Source organism: Electrona antarctica (assembly GCF_951216825.1).
Source record: "Electrona antarctica genome assembly, chromosome: 22".
In the NCBI taxonomy this organism is placed as follows: Eukaryota; Metazoa; Chordata; class Actinopteri; order Myctophiformes; family Myctophidae; genus Electrona; species Electrona antarctica.
Window position 1 is genome coordinate 15,566,723 of NC_136805.1, and position 21,259 is coordinate 15,587,981.

The 21,259-nt window shown below is 46.1% G+C and overlaps 2 protein-coding genes across 9 annotated transcripts in view; one reads left to right on the forward strand and one right to left on the reverse strand.

The window, feature by feature from the left end:
• The window catches only part of LOC306915666 (protein sidekick-2-like), a 532,391-nt gene that overhangs the window by 268,966 nt on the left and 242,166 nt on the right, over positions 1-21,259 (reverse strand). The window lies entirely within an intron of this gene.
• Positions 17,309-18,085, forward strand: LOC306915006 (transmembrane protein 267-like; the record flags this gene model as incomplete). The annotated part of the gene is made up of 1 exon (XM_079492248.1): positions 17,309-18,085. One exon carries the CDS (start codon positions 17,309-17,311, stop codon positions 18,083-18,085), a length of 777 nt encoding a protein of 258 aa, XP_079348374.1.

The following is a 21,259-nucleotide window of genomic DNA, read 5'->3' on the forward strand; positions in this document are numbered from 1 at the left end:
CCAGTCTGGAGCCGTAGCCCTCATGTCCAAAAGCTGGACGCTGCCCTCAACAGTGCCCTATGGACTGTCTCCGGATGCCTACGAGCCACTCCAACCAACCAACTGCCAGTCCTTGCTGGAATCGCCCCAGCAGAGGTCAGGCGAGAGGCGGCCACACTAGCCCTCGCTCGGAAGGCACAGATTAGCGAAGCCCACCTCCTCCATAAGGTCGTCACGGAGACACCACAGCGCACGCGTCTGAAGTCCCGACGGCCCTTTGCCACACAGGCCCAGGAACTGCTCCGCACAACAGCTGACACCTCCAAGGCTTCCTGGGTGAAGGCGAAATGGAGGGACCAGTGGAAGGCAGCAGAACCATCCAGGCTTCACCACTACATCAAGGATCCCAAGATGTTCCTGGCCAACACCTCCCCCGCAAGGAGTGGACAACCCTCAACCGCCTGAGGACGGGTGTCGGACGTTTTGGTGCAGCAATGCAGAAGTGGGGTCTCACAGACCACTGCGAATGTGGGGGTCCATTACAGACTGTGGAACACGTGCTGACCATCTGCCCCATATACCGGCCACCGAATGGTGATCGTGGGTTAATTTACCTAGACAATGAGACACTGGACTGGCTTGCTGCAACGGAGTTGAAAGTCTAAGGACATACGACAGAAGAAGAAGTACTGTATGCTCCACATATCTGGAACAAACTACCAGAAAATTGGAGGTCTGCTCCAACCCTGTTCTTTGAAATCATAACAAAACAAACAACAACTTTCTATTTGCCTTTTATAGTAGCCTACTTTCTAATTATGCTACTCTTCTGAACTGTAATTGTACTGTCTTGCTTTTCTGTTTAATTCTTTGCTTATTTTGAATTTTGCTGAATTCAAACGTCCCTTTGTGTGTTATCTTTGCTTCATGTTTTATGTAAGGCACATTGAATTGCCTTGTTGAAATGCGTACTTTACAAAATAGACTTTGTTTTGTCCTTTATTTACGCAGAGTTGCTGAGCATGTTCATTTTCAGCAACGCCCCTGTGACCGCACGCACGCACGCACGCACGCATACAGTTTTGTTTTTGTTTGTTCTTTTTTCATGTCAAGCACCCCAACATTGGTATTTGAAAATGGTCACTCACTCACTAATTCACTCGCGCACACTCTCAGTTACCTTCTAACTGTCTCGCTCGCTCACTCACAAATAAACTCAGTAACTCGTTCTCTCACTCGCTCACACCAGCACATTCCCTTTAAAAAGGTCAATGTCACACACAGAAAAACCAGCACACAACATCGGCAGAGTTCAGAGTATGAACACAAGCCCAATGCTCACTTCTGATTCATAGAGTGTGTGTGTGTGTGTGTGTGTGTGTGTGTGTGTGTGTGTGTGTGTGTGTGTGTGTGTGTGTGTGTGTGTGTGTGCACGCGTGTTTGTGTGCATGCATGTGTGCGCGCGTGTGTGCGTGCGGACATGACACATTGCAGAGATATAAGCCTTTGTAAAATGTGCTGAGTGTGGAGGCATGGTGCCCACAGCCCTGTTGGTCTGTCCTGGGCATGCAGACAACCCAGCCTTCAGGATAGATGCCCTACAGTACATGTGGTCCTGGGCATGCAGACAACCCAGCCTTCAGGATAGATGCCCTACATGTGGTCCTGGGCAGACAACCCAGCGCTCATGGATAGATGCCCCATGGCCGTTATAGCGTGCTGAACACCCAGACCTGCTTTATGGCTCTCTCTCATTGTCTGTGATGTCTTTGATCAACTTTAGCACTGACTGCCGTCCTCTGAAGGCCGTTTGAAGATGAATGCCCTCCGTGCCCCACCGTGCCCCGCCGGCAGGATTAAGCCATTTTGACCTGAGATAAGATTCTATAAATGTCTTCTAAATCCTGACAGTTTTCTGAAAAAGCTATGTTTCTATGTCAGTCGTTCTTCGATTTTTCAAAAATAGCAGACCTACAAGCTCGTAGTGCGCCACTCGGTGGCGCGCTATGAGCTTGTAGATCTGCTATTTTTCAATAGCTAAAGCATAACATAATGCTAACACCAAAAGGGGTTCCCGCCCAAAATGAGTTAACCATTTATGAACTGCAGTCAGATTCTACCTGTGCCTTCCTAAACCACTTGTTCTCTAACTGTTTCGTGCAAAGGATCCCCAAATTAAAATATATATTTGGTCACGGACCCCCATCGTGCCATCGAACCAGAAGAGAAGATATTTTAAAGATTATTTTTTTGGGAGCTTTTTATGCTTTTATTGATAGGGAACAGTAGTCAGAGAGGAAAGGGGGATAGAGATGGGGAGTGACACGTGGCAAAGGCCGTCAGGCTCGGGAGTCAGACCCACGGCACGCCGTCCGGCTGGTTTGTCAGCCTAGGTGCCCAGACGGTTGAGCTAACCTTCCGGGCCAGAAGAGAAGAGTTTTGTCCATTGGCTGGGGTCCAAAACACAAATTAAAAATATTATGAAATGTGAACCGTGATTTCTCAAACTGCTATAGTAAGAATCATTTGGTAAAGGTTAGATAGGGTTATTTAGTTCAGCTGAGGGTTTGGATATATGGGTTAATTGAACAGCAGAACTTCAGGCTCGGGTCTTGACAGACTACAATGATTCAACATGATCCCTCATATATTGACATGTGGATAAAGGTCATATACAGGTATATCGTGATGAGCTGGAAGTGAGCTGTCAGCCTGTCAGATATACACTTGACATGACAGGTTGACTCCACATATTGACATGTTTTTCCGTGTTTCGGACAAAAGGTTGAATTGTAGCAGCTTATAGGTTGGGAGGAGCAGTGGGGTTCTCAAACTGGGGCCCGGGGGTCCCCCAGGAGGTCCTCAGCTAAATTAGTTGATATATAGCCTCAAGTTCGGCAATTTTCACGATGTTTATCTGTGCAAACTAAATGCAATGCCTATACAAATCCAAGTGCTTGTCAGGGTGGGGGGTCCCCATTTCAAATTACGATTATCCCCAGTTCGTTCAAATATGATTACTTTGGGGTGTCCCCAGTTCGTTCAAATATCATTATTTTGGGGGGTCCCCAGTTCAAATATTGCAGCCTGAAAAGTTTGGAAATCCTTAGCTTGCTCTAAAAGATAAATGAGTGCGGTCATATCAGGAATTCACAGTACATACCGCTCAGCAGCAGCTATGGGTGCCTGGAAGCTAGAGTTTATAACCCCCCCCCGCCCCCCCACCCTACCTCCATCACCACAACAGAGGCCAGCGGCGGCATCCAGTTAGAGGTTGGAATTAATTTATCTTAGCTAAGGAGAATTTCAATGGGGCCGGTATCTGTTTCAGGGCTGGACGCGAGCCAACAGCCATCCGTCTCTCTCCCTCCCTCCCTATACAACAACCACCACGGAACGGAGAGAGATAAGCAGAGAGAGACGGGAGAACAAGGAAGAGAGTGATCGACACGAGAGGACGGACTTGACAGACCGACGTGAAGGGGAAGAGGTCGCAGTGTTAGGACGGAAACCAAGTGCATTTCGTTGCTGTTCATGGGCAGAATTAACCTCTTATCTCCATTTTTTTAACCTTTTTTCTTTGTTTGTGATCAAACTACAGCGGCACACGAATGTAGCTGATCTGCAAGCTCAAAGCGCGCTGTTTCGCGACCAGTTTCGTGACCCGTTTCGAGCTTGCGGATCTTTTGAAGCTTTTGAATTTGATCTGAAGAGTTACAGTCTTTGACTCTTTGGACATCAGTATATAGGCCTATGTATGTACAGTATGAGGTTTCCACCCGACAGAGACAATAGCACTTGAATATATTGTTTTAGGTATCTGTATATTTTATCTGTATATTTTACTATTTTGGATATTTTGGCTTTCACTACATTTCAAAGACAAATATTGTACTTTTTGACTCCACTACATTTCTGGAAAGAGGAAAAAAGTGCAGTCAGTGTATTATGCATTGACCATGTAGAATTGTAGATTGTAGATCAGCTCTTTTCACTATTATTGATTTTTTTATTGTTTCTTTTTATATCTACTTTTGAATACTCAACCATTTTTTAAATGCATGTAAGCCTTTCACACAACTGCAAATCCGACAGAGCAGCCTACAAAGCCAAAGTGCAGTAACCACGGGGAAAAGAAAAACTATGATAAGCCAAATGAGATATCGGCATATGATTGATATTTCACTAATTGCATACCTGTTCTTCACGTAATTGTTTATCCCCCAAAATCATGAAGGCTAATTTGACCTTTGGGATACGCAAATGAGTCAGTGTGTCCCAAAACACAGTTACTGCACTTTGGCTTTGTAGGGTCAGCTCAGCCAACACAGCTCAGCCAACACAGGGAAGCTGGCAGAACATTCAGTAAAAACGCCAGGGCAACGCTCCACACGTCCCAGAATCTTCTCCCTTCTGGCTCCAAAACTATGGAATGAACTTCCCATTGCAATCAGAACTGCAGACTCACTCCCAATCTTCTGCCGTAGTCTGAAAACCCACGTCTTCAGACTCCACCTTAGCACATAGGACTTTCCGTAGCACTTGCCCTAGCCTTGACGATCTTACAGACGTATGCAAAGGCTAAACTTATGTAATTTAGATTTTTATGTAGACATAGCACTCTAAAGATTATACTCATAGTTTATACTCATAGTTTCATTGTACAGTCTATACTGTTAGACGGATATTAGGTTCTTAGCTTACTTATGATTCTTGATGACTATCTTTTATGTATTTGATGTATTACCATGTGTTGTTGCTAAATGCCCAAATTGTAAATTGTTGGGCAGGCGGTAGTCAAGTCATATTTGACCCAGATCGTCTATATGTTTTGAATCAAAGCACTACGGTTGAGTCATTTGTCCAACACCGAAAGAAACAGAAAAAAGTGGAAGAAAGGGAGAAAGAGAGAGGAGGAGGTGTAGAAAACCCCCCCAAAAAACAACAAAGTTCCTAAAAGACGACAGGGCAGCGTGAGCAATGAGAACAGAAGTGCAGTCTCCATATTTAATACAGCACTGCATCAGTACTGGTCACACCACACACACTTCCAAGGTTGGCCCAGGAGTTAAGTGCATTAGATAAATGCACCTCTCCATAAAACAAGTGAAAAATTGACCACTAGTCTCTTGTTTTTGTCTTCTCTCCAACCCCCGCCCTGCCCCGAGTGGAAGCTGTGGGAGGCCAATCCTAAAGTGGCTGCACATCAGGGGGTATTTGTCATCTTCCCTCTCCAAGCACATACGCACGCACGCAAAATAAGCAACGTCACACGGACAAAGTCACGCAGACACACACACATATGCACAGTCATACATAAAAAGACATGTACGCTTGCACTCTGGACACATGCACACCATTGCACGGTGCATGCACACACGCACGCACGCACGCATACACACGCACGCAGTAAGTAAGTAAACATAAACAGGCATTCACACACATGTACACATTCACATATTATACTTCTACTCAATCCAAACACACAGAAACCCACTCACGCACACCCACTTACCCTTACTTAAAATCTGAACTCACACACAAATGCACGCACAAGCACACACACTAGCACACGCACGCACACACACACACACACACACACACACACACACACACACACACACACACACACACACACACACACACACACACACACACACACACACACACACACACACACACACACACACACACACACAATCGCACGCTATCGCACACCCTGCTGGCCCACGCCCACAGCGCGGCCGCTGCCAGGAAGACTTTTGCTTGGTCAGTAAACTGTTGACCGTCCTTGTCACTGAAATGTTTATGCAGCTGGCCGCGCTCCTGAGAAGAGAGCTGGCAGGGACGTGCTGGCCCCGCTGATAACACAGAGAGAGAGAGAGAGAGAGAGAGAGAGAGAGAGAGAGAGAGAGAGAGAGAGAGAGAGAGAGAGAGAGAGAGAGAGAGAGAGAGAGAGAGGGAATGGGCGAGGTATATGATAAATAACGGATGGATAAAGAAAGAAAGAATCATTACACAGGCATTGAAATACACATTTGTGTTCGTGTCCGCCCTCCCATCTGTAGTACTGTATGTGTTTTAAGACTCTTGACTACATGAGACCATGCGTCCCTAGTCTACGGCGAACATCAGTTTAGCCACAGTTTAGCCACTGTGTCCCGTCTGTGTAGCGTACGAAGCTACAGAGCGTTCCTGTCACGCATGTTGACGAGCACGGATGATTTACACACGCCTATCTATCTGTCAGTATGCAACTCCAAAGCCGCTGAGTCAGCAGAAGCGCGGAAGTCCTCTTTTAACGCCGGGCCTGGCTTGTTTTTGAGGGGCCGCTAGCTCCCCTATTGTTTGGCTTTCGCAAATTACGTCATATGGCATATGGTTTGTTTAGAGCACTAAATGTGACATCATGTGGCAGCCAAATCTATGGAATTTTAATGTTTCTAAAAGTGACGGCATGGCCTGGGCCATGGCTCAGTGGTCCAGGCACCTTGGCTGGTAATCCAGTCTGGCAGTGTGCCGCGGGTTCGACTCCCGATCCCGACAGCCTTTACTGCATGTCTTCCCCCCCATCTCTCTCCCCATTTCCTGTCAGCCTACTGTCTGTCCCTCCATAAAATAAAAAGTAAAAGTGACGGCATGTGGCAGCATAGATTTGTATTATTTGTTTAGAGAAGATGTAGGCCATACTCGACTTCACACGTGTTTTTTTAATGTTTTCGACCAGACACGTCAACCTGATACTTAGTGTGAGAACATAACTCCTGCCATTCCAGTTGGTTTGCCTACACCCAAATGAGAGCCATGATGCAAAAGTAAGAGAAACGACCACAACAAGCTTGCGTTGTGAGTGAAGCCTTGTGGGCTTGTCGCCCGTCTATTCTCTGCATGTGCACGGTGGAGGTCGGGGTTTGGTTCCCCGCCCCCGGGTCTTACCAAAGACTATAAGAATGGGACCCAGTGCCTCCCTGCTTAGCTTAGCTTGGCACTCAGCATCAAGGGTTGGATCGGGGGAAAGTCCCTGAATGTGACATACTAGCAACCATGCCCAAGGGGTGTGCCGAAGTGATAACATTGTGAAACTACCAGTTAAGACTGATATGAGGGGCCTGGGCCATGGCCCCGTGGTCCAGGCACCTTGGCTGGTAATCCAGTCTGGCAGTGTGCCGCGGGTTCGACTCCCGATCCCGACGGCCTTTACTGCATGTCTTCCCCCCATCTCTCTCCCCATTTCCTGTCAGCCTACTGTCTGTCCCTCCATAAAAAAATAAAAATAAAGGCGAAAGCCACAAAAAAACCCCCATAAAAATAAATTAAAAAAAAGACTGATATGAGGTTAGGGGACTTACGTGGCCGGTTATGACTGAGGTTAGGGTTAGTAATAGTCGGACAACGCGTCCAACGACACGTCGGGCTTCTCCACGTGCCCGACGTGTGATTTGAAAAGTGATTTTCCTTGGAATCCGCTATCAAGGCCTCCTCAGAGTCCTCACACTACAGAAACAGGAGATAGGCCCCTACATGCAGCTTGCTTACTGCAAGCCGTTCTGGATAAAAACGAGTGCGACTCCAGGCTTAAAAAGTATATTAATTTGCATTGAGTCCGTTTAATTTGCCTGATGCGGATAAACTGAAAATATAAATTTCACCCGCAACATTGCACACTTGATGGATTTGGCACTCAAACCCCAGCTAGAAGAGCGTATAATTACAGTAAAAGGCTCTTTCCAATCACAGCAGAGTGGAGATTTTAGGATTCCAGTGTTATTCATCACAAGCACACAAAGCTGCTACCATCGGATGAGGAGCGTAGAAAATGAACTGGAACATCTGCTACACTCTGTCTGCTTTAAAAGAAACACTGGGAATTAGTTACATCTTCTTCCACACCCCACTGGTGTGTGCACACATCGCACGCACGCACATACAGTGCGTGCACACACACACACACACACACACACACACACACACACACACACACACACACACACACACACACACACACACACACACACACACACACACACACACACACACACACACACACACACACACAGTAAGAGCATTCATTGGTTTTCTTTGTAGGCACCAAGGTTGTTGAATTGTGTTGCACCTTAGTCTACTTGCCAGCCCATAGAGCCCCATTGTGATAGCCTGGCTAATAAGCCAGACTCAAATCACACTGTCGTGTGGTATTTGAGTCTGGAGATGCTGTGTATGGATCTTGTTTCCCGGGGGGCGGGTTCAAACATTTTCTCTTTGACGCAATTGGTCAGAGCTACTGTCAGTCAAAGGTCTCAAGCATTGAACGTCAGTGTACCAAAGCCCGCCCATATTGCATAACGTGTCCCGATTGGCCACACCAGTTCTCTGGTTTAGGAAATGGGCGTACAATTGAGCCTCTCCAGACCGTAATCCGCCGGCAGGCAATTCTTTTTTTGCCAACGGCTGATTCAGTCTGGCTTATTAGCCAGGCTACCATTGTGAGCCCGGACATGTTGAGTACACCAAGGTTTTATGTTAGAAATGTTGAGTATGGGTTCCCAGCATTTAGAAACTGCCGGATGCTAACTTGCATATGTTGAGCAATTTTCATAATTGGCATAATTGGCACAAAGAAAATAGTTTTTCAGCTGTCCGCGATGGCAGTCTGTATATCGCGTGTGGTCACATATGTGACCATACCATTAACAACCTATAGAAGGCAAAATATTCAAAATGTCATCATGCTTTATGTAGCATGTGATGTGTCAAACTAGGGGGTTTTCATGGTGCTGAATCCATTCCAAACATTAGTTTTGCAAAAAAAACACTCATTGGGCTAAAAATGTCCATTGCCGTTCTTTTTGCAAAACTAATGCTTGGAATGGATTCAGCATCATGAAAACCCCCTAGTTTGACACGTCACATGAAATTTAGATATTTCTTTTGCCTTCTATACAGTAGGTTGTTAATGGTATGGTCACATATTATGCCAATTATGAAAATGCAACTTAGCATCTGGCAGTTTCTACATGTTACACCCTAACCCTAACCCTGACCCATACTCAACATTTCTAACATAAAACCTTGGTGTACTCAACATGCCTGGGTTCACATTCTGGCAAGTGGACTACCTAGTATTGTGGGTGCATGAAATGTATCTACCTTGTTTTTATAGCTTTAGCGGTTTTTAGCAGTGAATTTTGTATTCATTCTTGAGTTTTTGTTGCAATTCTTTTTTCTGACTTCCTTTCAGACGGGCAGCGACTGACGCGGCTAGTAATTCATTTTCAATGAGAGGCCCGAGAAGTTGAGTGGCGACAACGCAATCGTATTTACAGTACGTTAAATGGAGCTCAACACAATCCAGGTCTGAACAAAACGAGCACTTGCTTAATTGGTATTGAATAGCGATCATAAAAGCTTCTGTGAGACATATTCAGCACTCAAAATGTTTTAATTCCCTCAAATTCTGCATTCCAAAAACAAGGGACTCAGGGACAAGGGACCCAGTTCATTTTCTGAATTGTAAAAGCAAAGTAATTTATAACTACTAAAGCCCTTCTTCATTGTATGCTATTCATTGCACCTATTCTCTCAGGCTTATGGCAAATGGTTTGTTTGTCAGCTGTTAATTTGTTCATGCTTTGATGTAAAAGTGTCATTGCATTCATGAAAGGCGCTATATAAATTCAAGCCATTATTATTATTATTAAGCTGCAAAATATTCAGATCTTCAAGCTCACAGCATGTCGCAATGCGACATGCTGTGAGCTTGCAAAAAATAAATAAAAGTTGGATGAAGCTCTCGAACGAAGTAACGGACAGAGATCTCACAGTGTTATGCAACCCTTGTGGGCAGGGTGGGTGGGCCTAACCGAGGTGGGGGGTTGTTTTCACAACGCTGGTGACCGTTAGCATGTGAAATGGAGCTCAACGCACAATACTTCACTAGGTTTCACAACCAAAACACTTAAAACATCATGAAGGATTCTTACTGAGTCACAGTGCTGACACACTTACATGTAAACATGCTTGATAGATTGGCGCCTATGTCACTTTCTGTTCCTGTTGTCTTTGTGTGGCAGCATTGTTGGAAAGTAACCAAGTACTGTACTTCATTTTGAGGTACATTTGCTTTAGTTGAGTATGTGTAGCTTACATTTCTCAGTTCTTTGCACTTCTACTCAACTACATCTCAAAGGCATTTATTGTTATGCCACTACAATTATCTCAAAGTAAACCTTTACTGGTTGCTTTGTAGATTTAGATTAGTATTATTACACAACACACATTAACACATAAGCTCTATTTTATACCCACACGCTGCATGTGCGACACGTTGTTAAAAGTGGGCATTGCTACTTCCCAAAACTGTTACTTTTCAGTATTCAAATAAAAAATCACACCTGTGTGAACTGAGTGGTGCAACTCCCCTCTATTGGTTCTCTGTATCGTTCCAATTTGTATCGTTCCAATGTCTTCTCTGTATCGTTCCAATTTCTTCTCTGTATTGTTCCAATTTCAGTTCCTATTAGTTCTCTGTATCGTTCCAATTTGTATCGTTCCAATTTCTTCTCTGTATCGTTCCAATTTGTATCGTTCCAATTTCTTCTCTGTATCGTTCCAATTTCAGTTCCTATTGGTTCTAACACGATCTCTCTCTCTCTGTTTCTGGCACAACAGCGCCACTTTTGGTGCTCATTGGTACTGGTCACACACAAACAAACAAACATAGTTGAACACGGACATTGCTGTTCCTTGGAGTGGTTGCACCACTCAAAAAATAGCAAAAGCAGCAGTTCTACAAGTTCAAAACGTGTTGCTTCGACCTTGTACTACTAAAAAGTGAGAATATGGAGATAAAAACAACTGACCATGAAGTATTCTTAGGTTCTAAGTCACAGCTGACACAAATACATGCGGTAGAAGGCAGTTCTGTCATTTGATTGTCCCATTGTCTTTGTGTTTGCGTGGCTGTCCCCTCCCTTACACTCTCCACCCTGCTGTGGTGAAGTTACTCAACTCTACTGGTTTCTGTGTTGTTGCACATATCGGTGTAACTTTGTAAGAATATTGTCGCTGTCGGGCAGGAACCTCTTATCTCCACATTTTAACTCTTTGTTGTTGTTTTTATTAATTAATGCCCTACTTGAACATAACAGCTTCATACAAAAGCATCAAAAGTAGCAGATCTACAAGCTCGAAATGTGGCGCGAGGCGACAGCTGTGCTGTGCGACTGTTGCCAATTCCTTACATCATATCATAAAAATCGTAAAATAGACACTAAGTCGATTTGCTCAGACACTATGACGTAAAATTCTCCATTCATTGTCAATGGGAATTTAATGTTTGTGTGGACAAAAATAGACACTAAGCCAATTTGCTCATCTACATATGATGCCTACACACTGATGCCTAGAAGGTCCGGAGGAACAAAAACGTTGCATTAAAAATGCAACGTGTACAGAGCAAATACAGTGTGCGGGTGTATTCTATTCCTTTCATTGATGTCCACTGGCCTACACACCTGTGCAGACGCCTGATGTCTAGGTGTGCAAAAGTTTTTTCCTACACTCATCTACATATGACATATGTAGATGCGCCCCTGGTGGGTGGGAGTTGCTGCGGGTGGGATGGGGAGGTCTTTTGAGGTCTCTTCGTCCCGGAGAATGAGATCCAACACAAAAAAACAACAAAACAAAACGAGAGAGAAGCATTGTTTGCCTCGATTGCTCCTGTCCATAGTGGGAGGGAGGGAGAGAGAGAGAGACAGAGAGAGAGAGAGAGAGAGAGAGAGAGAGAGAGAGAGAGAGAGAGAGAGAGAGAGAGAGAGAGCGCCAGGGCCACTACTCATACACCAGTAATATCCTCTCTGAATAATGGCTGTTATTCTATCTATCTCATCCCCCCGGCCACACACACACGCGCGCGCGCACACGCACACGCACACGCACACGCACACGCACACACACACAATCCGAGGCGCCCGTGCCGAACGAGAGTGAGTTCAATCCGCCCAGCACTCCCGATGTAAAGTGAGAGCTGTCATAGATCATTTTCCCCCCTCGACCGGGACCCTTCAGACAGCCTCTACACCTCTCTCTCTCACCCCTCTCTCTCTCTCTTTCTCTCTCTCTCCTCTCTGAGCACCTGTCATCTGCCAGACAGCCCCCCGCCCCTCCCCCCCCCCCCCCCCCCCCGCCCATTGTCACAGGACCCATTAAGGAGAGAGAGAGGAGCCCAGATCAAACGATGCAAAACTCTCTCTCTCTCTGTTGGGCTGACATAACAGAAACCTGGGTGGTGGGGGGGATCAGGGGGGAGGCTGTAGAATATATGCCTAGAATACAAGAGTATACACTTTCTCTCTCTCAACTTTCTCCATCTCTTTCTTGTGGTTCTCTGTATAAAATGTGACTTAGCACAAACTGGCTTTATGCCTGACTCGCACTCAAGTTGCGTGCCAACGGCGCACACTGTGCAATAGCCGATCTACAAGCTCACAATGTGTCGCCGTCCGACGCGTTGTGAGCTTGTAGATCGGCTATTTATACACTTGTGCTAACACTGGCACTCGACTAACAGCATGCATAAATCAGGATTTTAGTGTGTGGGGGTGGACAGGAGTCCTGCGCGAGGGGATGCAAAGTTCAAGTTGTTACTGTTACAATGACACGCACGCTCGCACGTGCGCGCTCGCACACACACACACACACACACACACACACACACACACACACACACACACACACACACACACACACACACACACACACACACACACACACACACACACACACACACACACACACACACACACACACACACACACACACACACACACACACACACACACACCTCCATGCACCTCCATGCACTGACATCACAGACAGAAACTCACCGGGATCCCTTCCAAAAAGCACAAGCGTGGTGGCAGTATTATGCAAATTGAAATTTTGGCCGCTTCCAAACATTTCAACCTTTCAATAAGTTCAACACTTTCTGCCTCACTACTGTCCTGTAGGCCTGTACAACTTCTAACAATGTCACTCCTACGTCTTTTTCCTTTTACTAAAGTAAAAGTATCAATATTGCCATCTAAAGGTATTCAATAGGGAAAGTAAGTACATGTACCAAAGAAAAAGAAAACTTTTCAGAATTTGTCAAACATTCTTTTTCAGAAACAGCTCAAGTATGGCTTAGGACCACAAGTACAACATTTGCCTCTGATGTAGTGGAGTAGGAGTATTGAAAGGAGGACGTGCAGTAGCTCAAGTGAAGAAAAAGTACCTCAAGGTTCCTTATTAGCGTGGTTTAGGTTTGCGTTAGCCTCGGAAACCCAGACGTTTTATTTCCTAGGTTTGGAAATTAACCCAGCGCTACTCTTTGGCTAATTAGCACACCTTCAAGCGGAGATGAGGGCGCTGCTAATTATTGCGATCACCTTGCGTCGGTGTTGTTGCTGCTTTTGGAGACACAAACAGGGCTACACTGTGGTATGCGTGTGTGTGTGCGTGTGCGTGTGCGTGTGTGCGTGCGTGCACATGTGTGCGTGGTGGGTTGTGTTTGCTTGAGCATGGCTGCGTGTCAGTGTTGCCAGCTTTTGTAAAATAAGCAACCAGATCTAGGAAAACAAGACATACTATTCGTCCGACTGTCATTAGACCCACACCCTATACCCAAAACTCTAAACAAAACCTAAGCGCAAGCACGGCGCAACGCATGTTGGACCAACGCCTTGTCGGGAGCGACTGGTGATTTTTTCCCCCATGTCGGACCTTTGGTGTGTCGGATCTGCGTGTGCATCCCACTACATTAGGCCACATGAGCACTTTAAAACGGTATACTGTATACAACAGCTATTTAAATAAAAAATCACACCCATGTGAACTGAGTGGTGCAGTGACGTCACACACTAACCATATAGCAACCATGCTCACCCGTACGTGGCCCCACGTAGGCCCCACGTACAGGTACACAGTACACATACACACATACACAGATACATACAGACAAAGCTGGTTGTTGGAGTGGTTTGCACCACTCAAAAAAAAAAATTGGACAATTTTGAAACATTCTAACACGACAAATCTGGTCTGGGGCTCCATGGCACACAACATCTTCAGGTGGGGGTTAGGGACAAATACATTTATTTAGGGGTCCATAACATGCATATTATATTTGAGAACCACACATTTGAATAATAATAAATAATTAAAAAAAGCTCAAATAAGCCTCGCAACCACCAATAGTTTACACGCAAGTTTACAGAAAAAGAAGCCCAACGTCGCTTATAAGCGGACATGGCAACACTGGCTGTGTGTTTGTGGGAGAGCTAGCATCGATGGGGCCTGGCCTGCTCTCTGTGCTAAACCCTCACATATCACTGTCTGCTTATTTCCATATATAGCTCACTGGGTCAGAAGAGGACACTGCATCTCCTCTCTCTCTCTTTCTCTGAATCTTATACCCCCACCTCCCTTTGTACGTAGCTCTCTCTCTCTCTAACTTTCTCTCTGAGTCTTTGTATACCTGACCCCCCTCTCCCTCTCCCTCTCGATTTATTTCTCTCTCCCTCTCCTCCTTACAGCCAGCCAATGTCGACAGTGCTTACTAAGAAGTTTAAGCTCTCGAGGAGGAGCGAAAATGATCTTTCCCTCCCTCCCTCCATCCCTCGGAGAGAGAAGCAGAGTCAACAGTATTTTCAAGAGTGTTGTATTCCGCCCAGACAAATTGGTCGCGGTGGGGGTGCATCTGTTGTCTTTAAGAAGCATTTAAAATGCTGCTCCATTACTATCCTCTGTTTTGTGTGGTTATATGTATACTGCTGCCCTCCTTAACCAGACTGTAGCCGTCTGTATGCCAGTGGTTCTCAAAGTGAGGGGGGTTGCTGGGGAGCACTTTGTCCCAATAGTCCAGCTGCTTAGCTCCAATATATAAAGGAATCGTTCAGTTTGTGATAAAAGCATGAAATCTGGTACACATATAGCCAAGGGCATCCCAAACATAATTGGATGTGGAGGCATCCTGAATTTTCAACATGGCACCCATGGCAGCCATTTTTCAAAATGCCACCATTGACATCCTATTATAAGGCAATATTTTCTAAATTTCCTTATGCTTTAAGTAGCATGTGACATATCAAACTAGGGGGTTTTCATGATGCTGAATCTATTCCAAGCATTAGTTTTGCATAAAAACACTCATTGGGCTAAATTTGGCGATAGCAACTTGCCCAACTGTGCTGATGTCAGCACATTTGGGCAAGTTGCTACGGCCAAATTTAGCCCAATTTGGCCAATTAGCCCAAACTAATGCTTGGAATGGATTTAGCATCATGAAAACCCCCTAGTTTGATATGTCACATGCTACTTAAAGCATAAGGAAATTTAGAAAATATTGCCTTATAATAGGATGTCAATGGTGGCATTTTGAAAAATGGCTGCCATGGGTGCCATGTTGAAAATTCAGGATGCCTCCACATCCAATTATGTTTGGGATGCCCTTGGCTATATGTGTACCAGATTTCATGCTTTTATCACAAACTGAACGATTCCTTTATATATTGGAGCTAAGCAGCCATTTAGAATTTGACCTCTCCCGGGCCTCAGAGGTCAAATCAGACTTGACTCCACATCTGAAAATACACCTCATGGTATCATCTAACTATGGTAAAAGTTTCATGCTTTTTTGAAAAAGTGCACAATTTTTTGGTAATCCGCTGTACTACAATAAGAGCTGACTGCTGAGGCAGATTCTACAAATGCCTTCGAGATCAGTAGTTCTACAAATGCCTTCGAAATCAGTATTTTGCAGGCACTTTCAAGATTTTTCAAAAATAGAAGATGTACAAGCTCGCAGCACGGCAGAAAGAAATGCACTGTGATATTTTCCCGGTTTCAATGGATTAACCCTATTGGCTGTGTGAAAATAGACGATGTACAAGCTCGCAATGGTTTGCCATGTGACACATTGCGAGATTGTAGATCTACTAGATACTGTAGCGCTACATTAATCTCCATTGGACCAGTGAGGATATCCACAGTTCTAAAGACAGCTTCGTTCTTGGCAGCCGTGAAAGACACAAATAATAGAACTAGAGTCTTTTTCTGTCTGGATTTCATCAGCCCCATAACAATACCCAGACTGAAAACTTTTGCTGGCATTGGTTTGGTTCAAACTTGTTTTGTATAGACTTGAGCGCAGCATTTGACACCACTGATCACAACATTCTCATCAATAAATTACAGCAGTGGGTTGGTGTACGGGGACTGCTTCGTTAGGAATCTATGACTCAACTCTAGACGAGTTCTTACTAAGAAATTTTACATTTCAAGCATGCTCTCTCTCTCTCTCTCTCTCGCTTTCTCTCCCTCTCTCTCATGACATATCCTGCTGTGCAGTCTCAAACAAAACGAGCAACATTCAGACGAGGATATTAGTCATGTTCTTTTTTTAGGACTTACGGTTGACTCAACTGTGACCTCCTCTCTCTCTCTCTCTCTCTCTCTCTCTCTCTCTCTCTCTCCTCTCTCTCTCTCCTCTCTCTCTCTCTCTCTCTCTCTCTGCCACTTCCTGGCTTGTGTTTGGTTAAGATGCTTCTCGTGTCCTTATTATAACTGAAAGCTGACGCAATGATGACTAACTTTGTAAAACTGTAGAGCAACAATCTTCATATCTTGTTCTCTCTCTCACTCTCTCTCTCTGCTATTTTCCGTTTGTGGGCGAGCAGCTTCAACTTGACGGTTATTGCTTCGTTAAAGTCGTTAGAAAGAAGTATGGCTCTACTTTGTGTTTCGCTGTGTTTACTGGCCAACGCCAGAGAGAGAGCTGTCGCTGCCGGGGACATAAAACATGCTCATTAAACCTCTCGCTCTCTCTCTTTCTCCCTCTGACCGTTATACTGGTCAAAGCTGTGACAACAACGGCAACCGAGCCACCAGAAAGGCAGAACGACGTCTAGACACTGGGTTTAGCATAATAGACCTTGGTAAAAGCCTGGTGTAGTTAGGAATTATGCCACCAGTGACACGCACTGATGACATCACTGAAACTCAGCTGACCGTGTCATCAGGTGTGGTGTTTATCCCCTCCCAGAAAAAACTGCTCTCAGGAGGAAATGCCCTGTTTTGGGCATTCATGGTTTACAGGAAATGTGTGTGTTCTCGAGCGACAACATCGTTACATCACGTGTACGTCACCCGGTTGTCAATAAAGGTTTGGGTTTCTCTACCATACTTTTACGCTCCTGGCATCTCCGCGAGGTAGGAGTTTGTCAACCCGCCTCCTTCCCACCATCCACAGGTGACGATAGGCGCCGGCGCCTCCTGCCCGCCAATCAACATGCAAGGGGCCCAACCCGAGCTAGACTCCTCCCCCGCCTCCCAGCCTCCATCAGGAGTGGAATTCAAAACAAGCAGGGCGAGACGCCAGTCCGTCCCCTTCCACCTCAGCCTCGCCGTGGAGGAAACGGAGAAAGCTCCTCCTACCCTGCTGCCGCCGCAGACGCTGGCATGGTGCGCCGGCCTGGCGCTGTTCTGCGTGGCGGCCGACCACGCCCTCACGCTGTCAGTCGTCCGCCGTCGCCTGTGGCTGCGGGCGGCTCTGGACAACGCCACGCACGGATTGGTCGGGCTGTGGTCGTGGGCCATCGTGATCGGGGGATGGAGGACAAAGCGCGATCTGTGCGAGGTCCTGTTGGCCGGGCTGATGGCGTCGCTCGTAGACGTGGACCACTTCTACATGGCCGGGTCCCTGTCGCTCGAGGCGGCCATCTCTCTCCCCCGCCGACCTCCGCTCCACTGCTCCTCGCTCATCCCCGTCCTGTGCCTCTCGCTCTGGCTCCTCGCGCGGGCGGTGATCCCAGACGGCGCCTCGTTGTGTCGCGCCTCCTCGCTGCCGTGGATGCTGTTCGTGGCCATGGCGACGCACCACGTGCGGGACGGGGCGCGCCACGGCCTGTCGCTGTGCCCGCTGGGCGGCACACCGCCCGTGCCCTACTGGGCGTATGTGGGCGCCACGGCCGCGCTGCCCCCGCTGTGCTCGGCGCTCATGCGCCTGGCGGGAACGAGGGACGATGTGAGCGCTGTGAAGCGCGGGGTTCTGTCCACTGAGGTTTAACTAGTTCTGTTGAACTAAATACACCTTAGGAACACTAAATGCTGCTGCTTTCTTTACCCTCGCCTGCAGGGCCACATGGTGCCTGCATATCGTTGCTGTCGGGCAGAAACCTCATTATGTCCGTACCTTTTTGTATTTTTTCGTATAACGCCCTGCTCGATCGCACTACGGCGTCACTCAAAAGCATCCACTCGGAGTGTTTCGAGCTCGTCGGTCTGCTACTTTTATTTGCTTTGAATTTGAACCCTGAGAAGTAACAGCTTTGAACATACAGTATGAGGTTTCCAGCCGACAGAGGCGATAATGTTCCAAACATCGGTTACTGGTGTGACATTCCAAAGTTCCAGACACCCTGTCATTGGCACTTCATCAGTGGACTGTCCAGACATTGACACGGACACAGTTGGAGGGAAATTGCTTTGATCTATTGATCCAAGTGTTCTTTTTGTTTTCTTTTTCTTCAAACCTCTCCCGGCGTTCTGCCCTGCCTCTATCTCTTCTCTTGTCACGAGAACTGCAAATGATGATGGAGCACATGCACACACCATTCATTTTATCCATCAACTTTACACCGGTTAGGCATGTGACTTGACTATACATCAGTGGTTCTCAAAGTTATTTTTATATATATATATATTGTACTTCAAGAATCCCCATAACTCTGGGAGTATATATACATACAAATTCCATTTGTATTCCATATTCCATTTGTATTCCAAATTACATTTCTATTCCAAATTACATTTATATTCCAAATTACATTTATATTCCAAATTCCATTTGTACACTCTCAGAGTTACAGACCCCACTTTGAGAACCATTGATGATTAACAGTGATTGTGGACCCCTCGTGGTCCCTGGATGGACCTGGCACTGAGAAACAGTCCAATAAAGACCCACGCCAGCGGAGACGGCAGTGTTCCGTTCCTCGGGCCGACACTTGTCGCCCGATGCATAAATTGTCCTGTGGCGACTGCAGGCTCCTGTTGTTTTGGTCGCAGTGCTTTCCGTGTTTATGCACGGATGTTCTCTGTGGATTCTCATTGGAAAACCAAATTGTCGCGGATCAGACATTATGCATAATTCATAAGGATATGGATTACTAAGTGAGGGCAAAAGCTGCACGGGGCTAAAAGCTACAGTACGACTAACTCCTTTAGGGACATTCGTTGGGGTTAGAAAAGTACATTTATTGAACAGATATTCTTTTTTCGGAGAATTCTAAAGCACACCAGGGTACATGTAGACAGGGACACTGTGCTGCAGTGAAGGTCATGTTGGATGACTGCAGTGATTCTCAAACTTTTTCATTGCATACACTGGTGTGAAGCAGTGGTTCCCAAACTTTTTCATGTCAAGGACCCCCAATTTGACACTTATTAGCCTGCGGACCCCCTTTTGAAAAGATATGCCAGGGACCCCCATAAGAGAAGATTTTTACAGCTCTAGCAGTGATTCTCAACCTGTTTAATTTCAAGGACCCCCAGTTTGACATGCATTAGTCTATGGACCACCCCATTTAATGGCATTTCTATCTCTGGGACTCCCAATTTATATTTTAAAATGTTAATTGATTTTAATTAACCAAATGGACCTGTTTGGTTCCATTTGTACTCTGTACTCTCTTACAGACCCATTAGGGTCCATTTGGTTTCTAACTATATAATTTAGCTGAGGACCCCCTGGAACTCCCTCAAGGACCCCTGGGGGTCCTTGGGGTTTACACCACTGGTGTAAAGTAACTAAGTACATGTACCCAAGTACTGTACTAAAATGCAATTCTGATATGTTTACTTTAATGGCGTATCTCAATCTTCAATACTTCTACTTCTCCTCCACTACATCTCAGAGATAATTATTGTACTTTTTATGCCACTACAATTATTTGAAAACTTGAGTTACTAGTTACTTTGTTGAGTTTGATTATTTCGTAGTTACTTTGTTGAGTTTGATTATTTAGTTACTAGTTTGTTTGATTATTACAAAACCCCTTCAGCCCTATACATTTTGGCAATTAACATATACCAGATCTACAAGCTCACAATGTGGCGTGATGTGATACATTGTGTGCTTGTAGATCTGCTATTTTCAAAAGATTTGTATATTTCTATACTTGAAGAACTTGTGTAAAGGGACATTCTGCATATAGCCATGCAGTACTTTTGGTACTTGGTACCCGAGTTGGTGTTGGCTAGACCGTACACTCACATCTGTACTGTACAGTATGTCTATCACGTTAAGCATTTGGGATTCAAACCCATAATGGAGACCACCCTGGCTATCAACGCTACACATCGCCATAATGGAGACCACCCTGGCTATCAACGCTACACATCGCCATAATGGAGACCGCCCTGGCTATCAACGCTACACACCACCATAATGGAGACCGCCCTGGCTATCACCGCTACACACCGCCATAATGGAGACCGCCCTGGCTATCAACGCTACACATCGCCATAATGGAGACCGCCCTGGCTATCAACGCTACACACCGCCATAATGGAGACCGCCCTGGCTATCAACGCTACACACCGCCATAATGGAGACCGCCCTGGCTATCAACGCTACACACCGCCATAATGGAGACCGCCCTGGCTATCAACGCTACACATCACCATAATGGAGACCGCCCTGGCTATCAACGCTACACACCGCCATAATGGAGACCGCCCTGGCTATCAACGCTACACATCGCCATAATGGAGACCGCCCTGGCTATCAACGCTACACATCGCCATAATGGAGACCGCCCTGGCTATCAACGCTACACATCGCCATAATGGAGACCGCCCTGGCTATCAACGCTACACATCGCCATAATGGAGACCGCCCTGGCTATCAACACTACACACCGCCATAATGGAGACCGCCCTGGCTATCAACGCTACACACCGCCATAATGGAGACCGCCCTGGCTATCAACGCTACACACCGCCATAATGGAGACCGCCCTGGCTATCAACGCTACACACCGCCATAATGGAGACCGCCCTGACTATCAACGCTACACATCGCCATAATGGAGACCGCCCTGGCTATAAACGCTACACACCGCCATAATGGAGACCGCCCTGGCTATAAACGCTACACATCGCCATAATGGAGACCGCCCTGGCTATCAACGCTACACACCACCATAATGGAGACCACCCTGGCTATAAACGCTACACA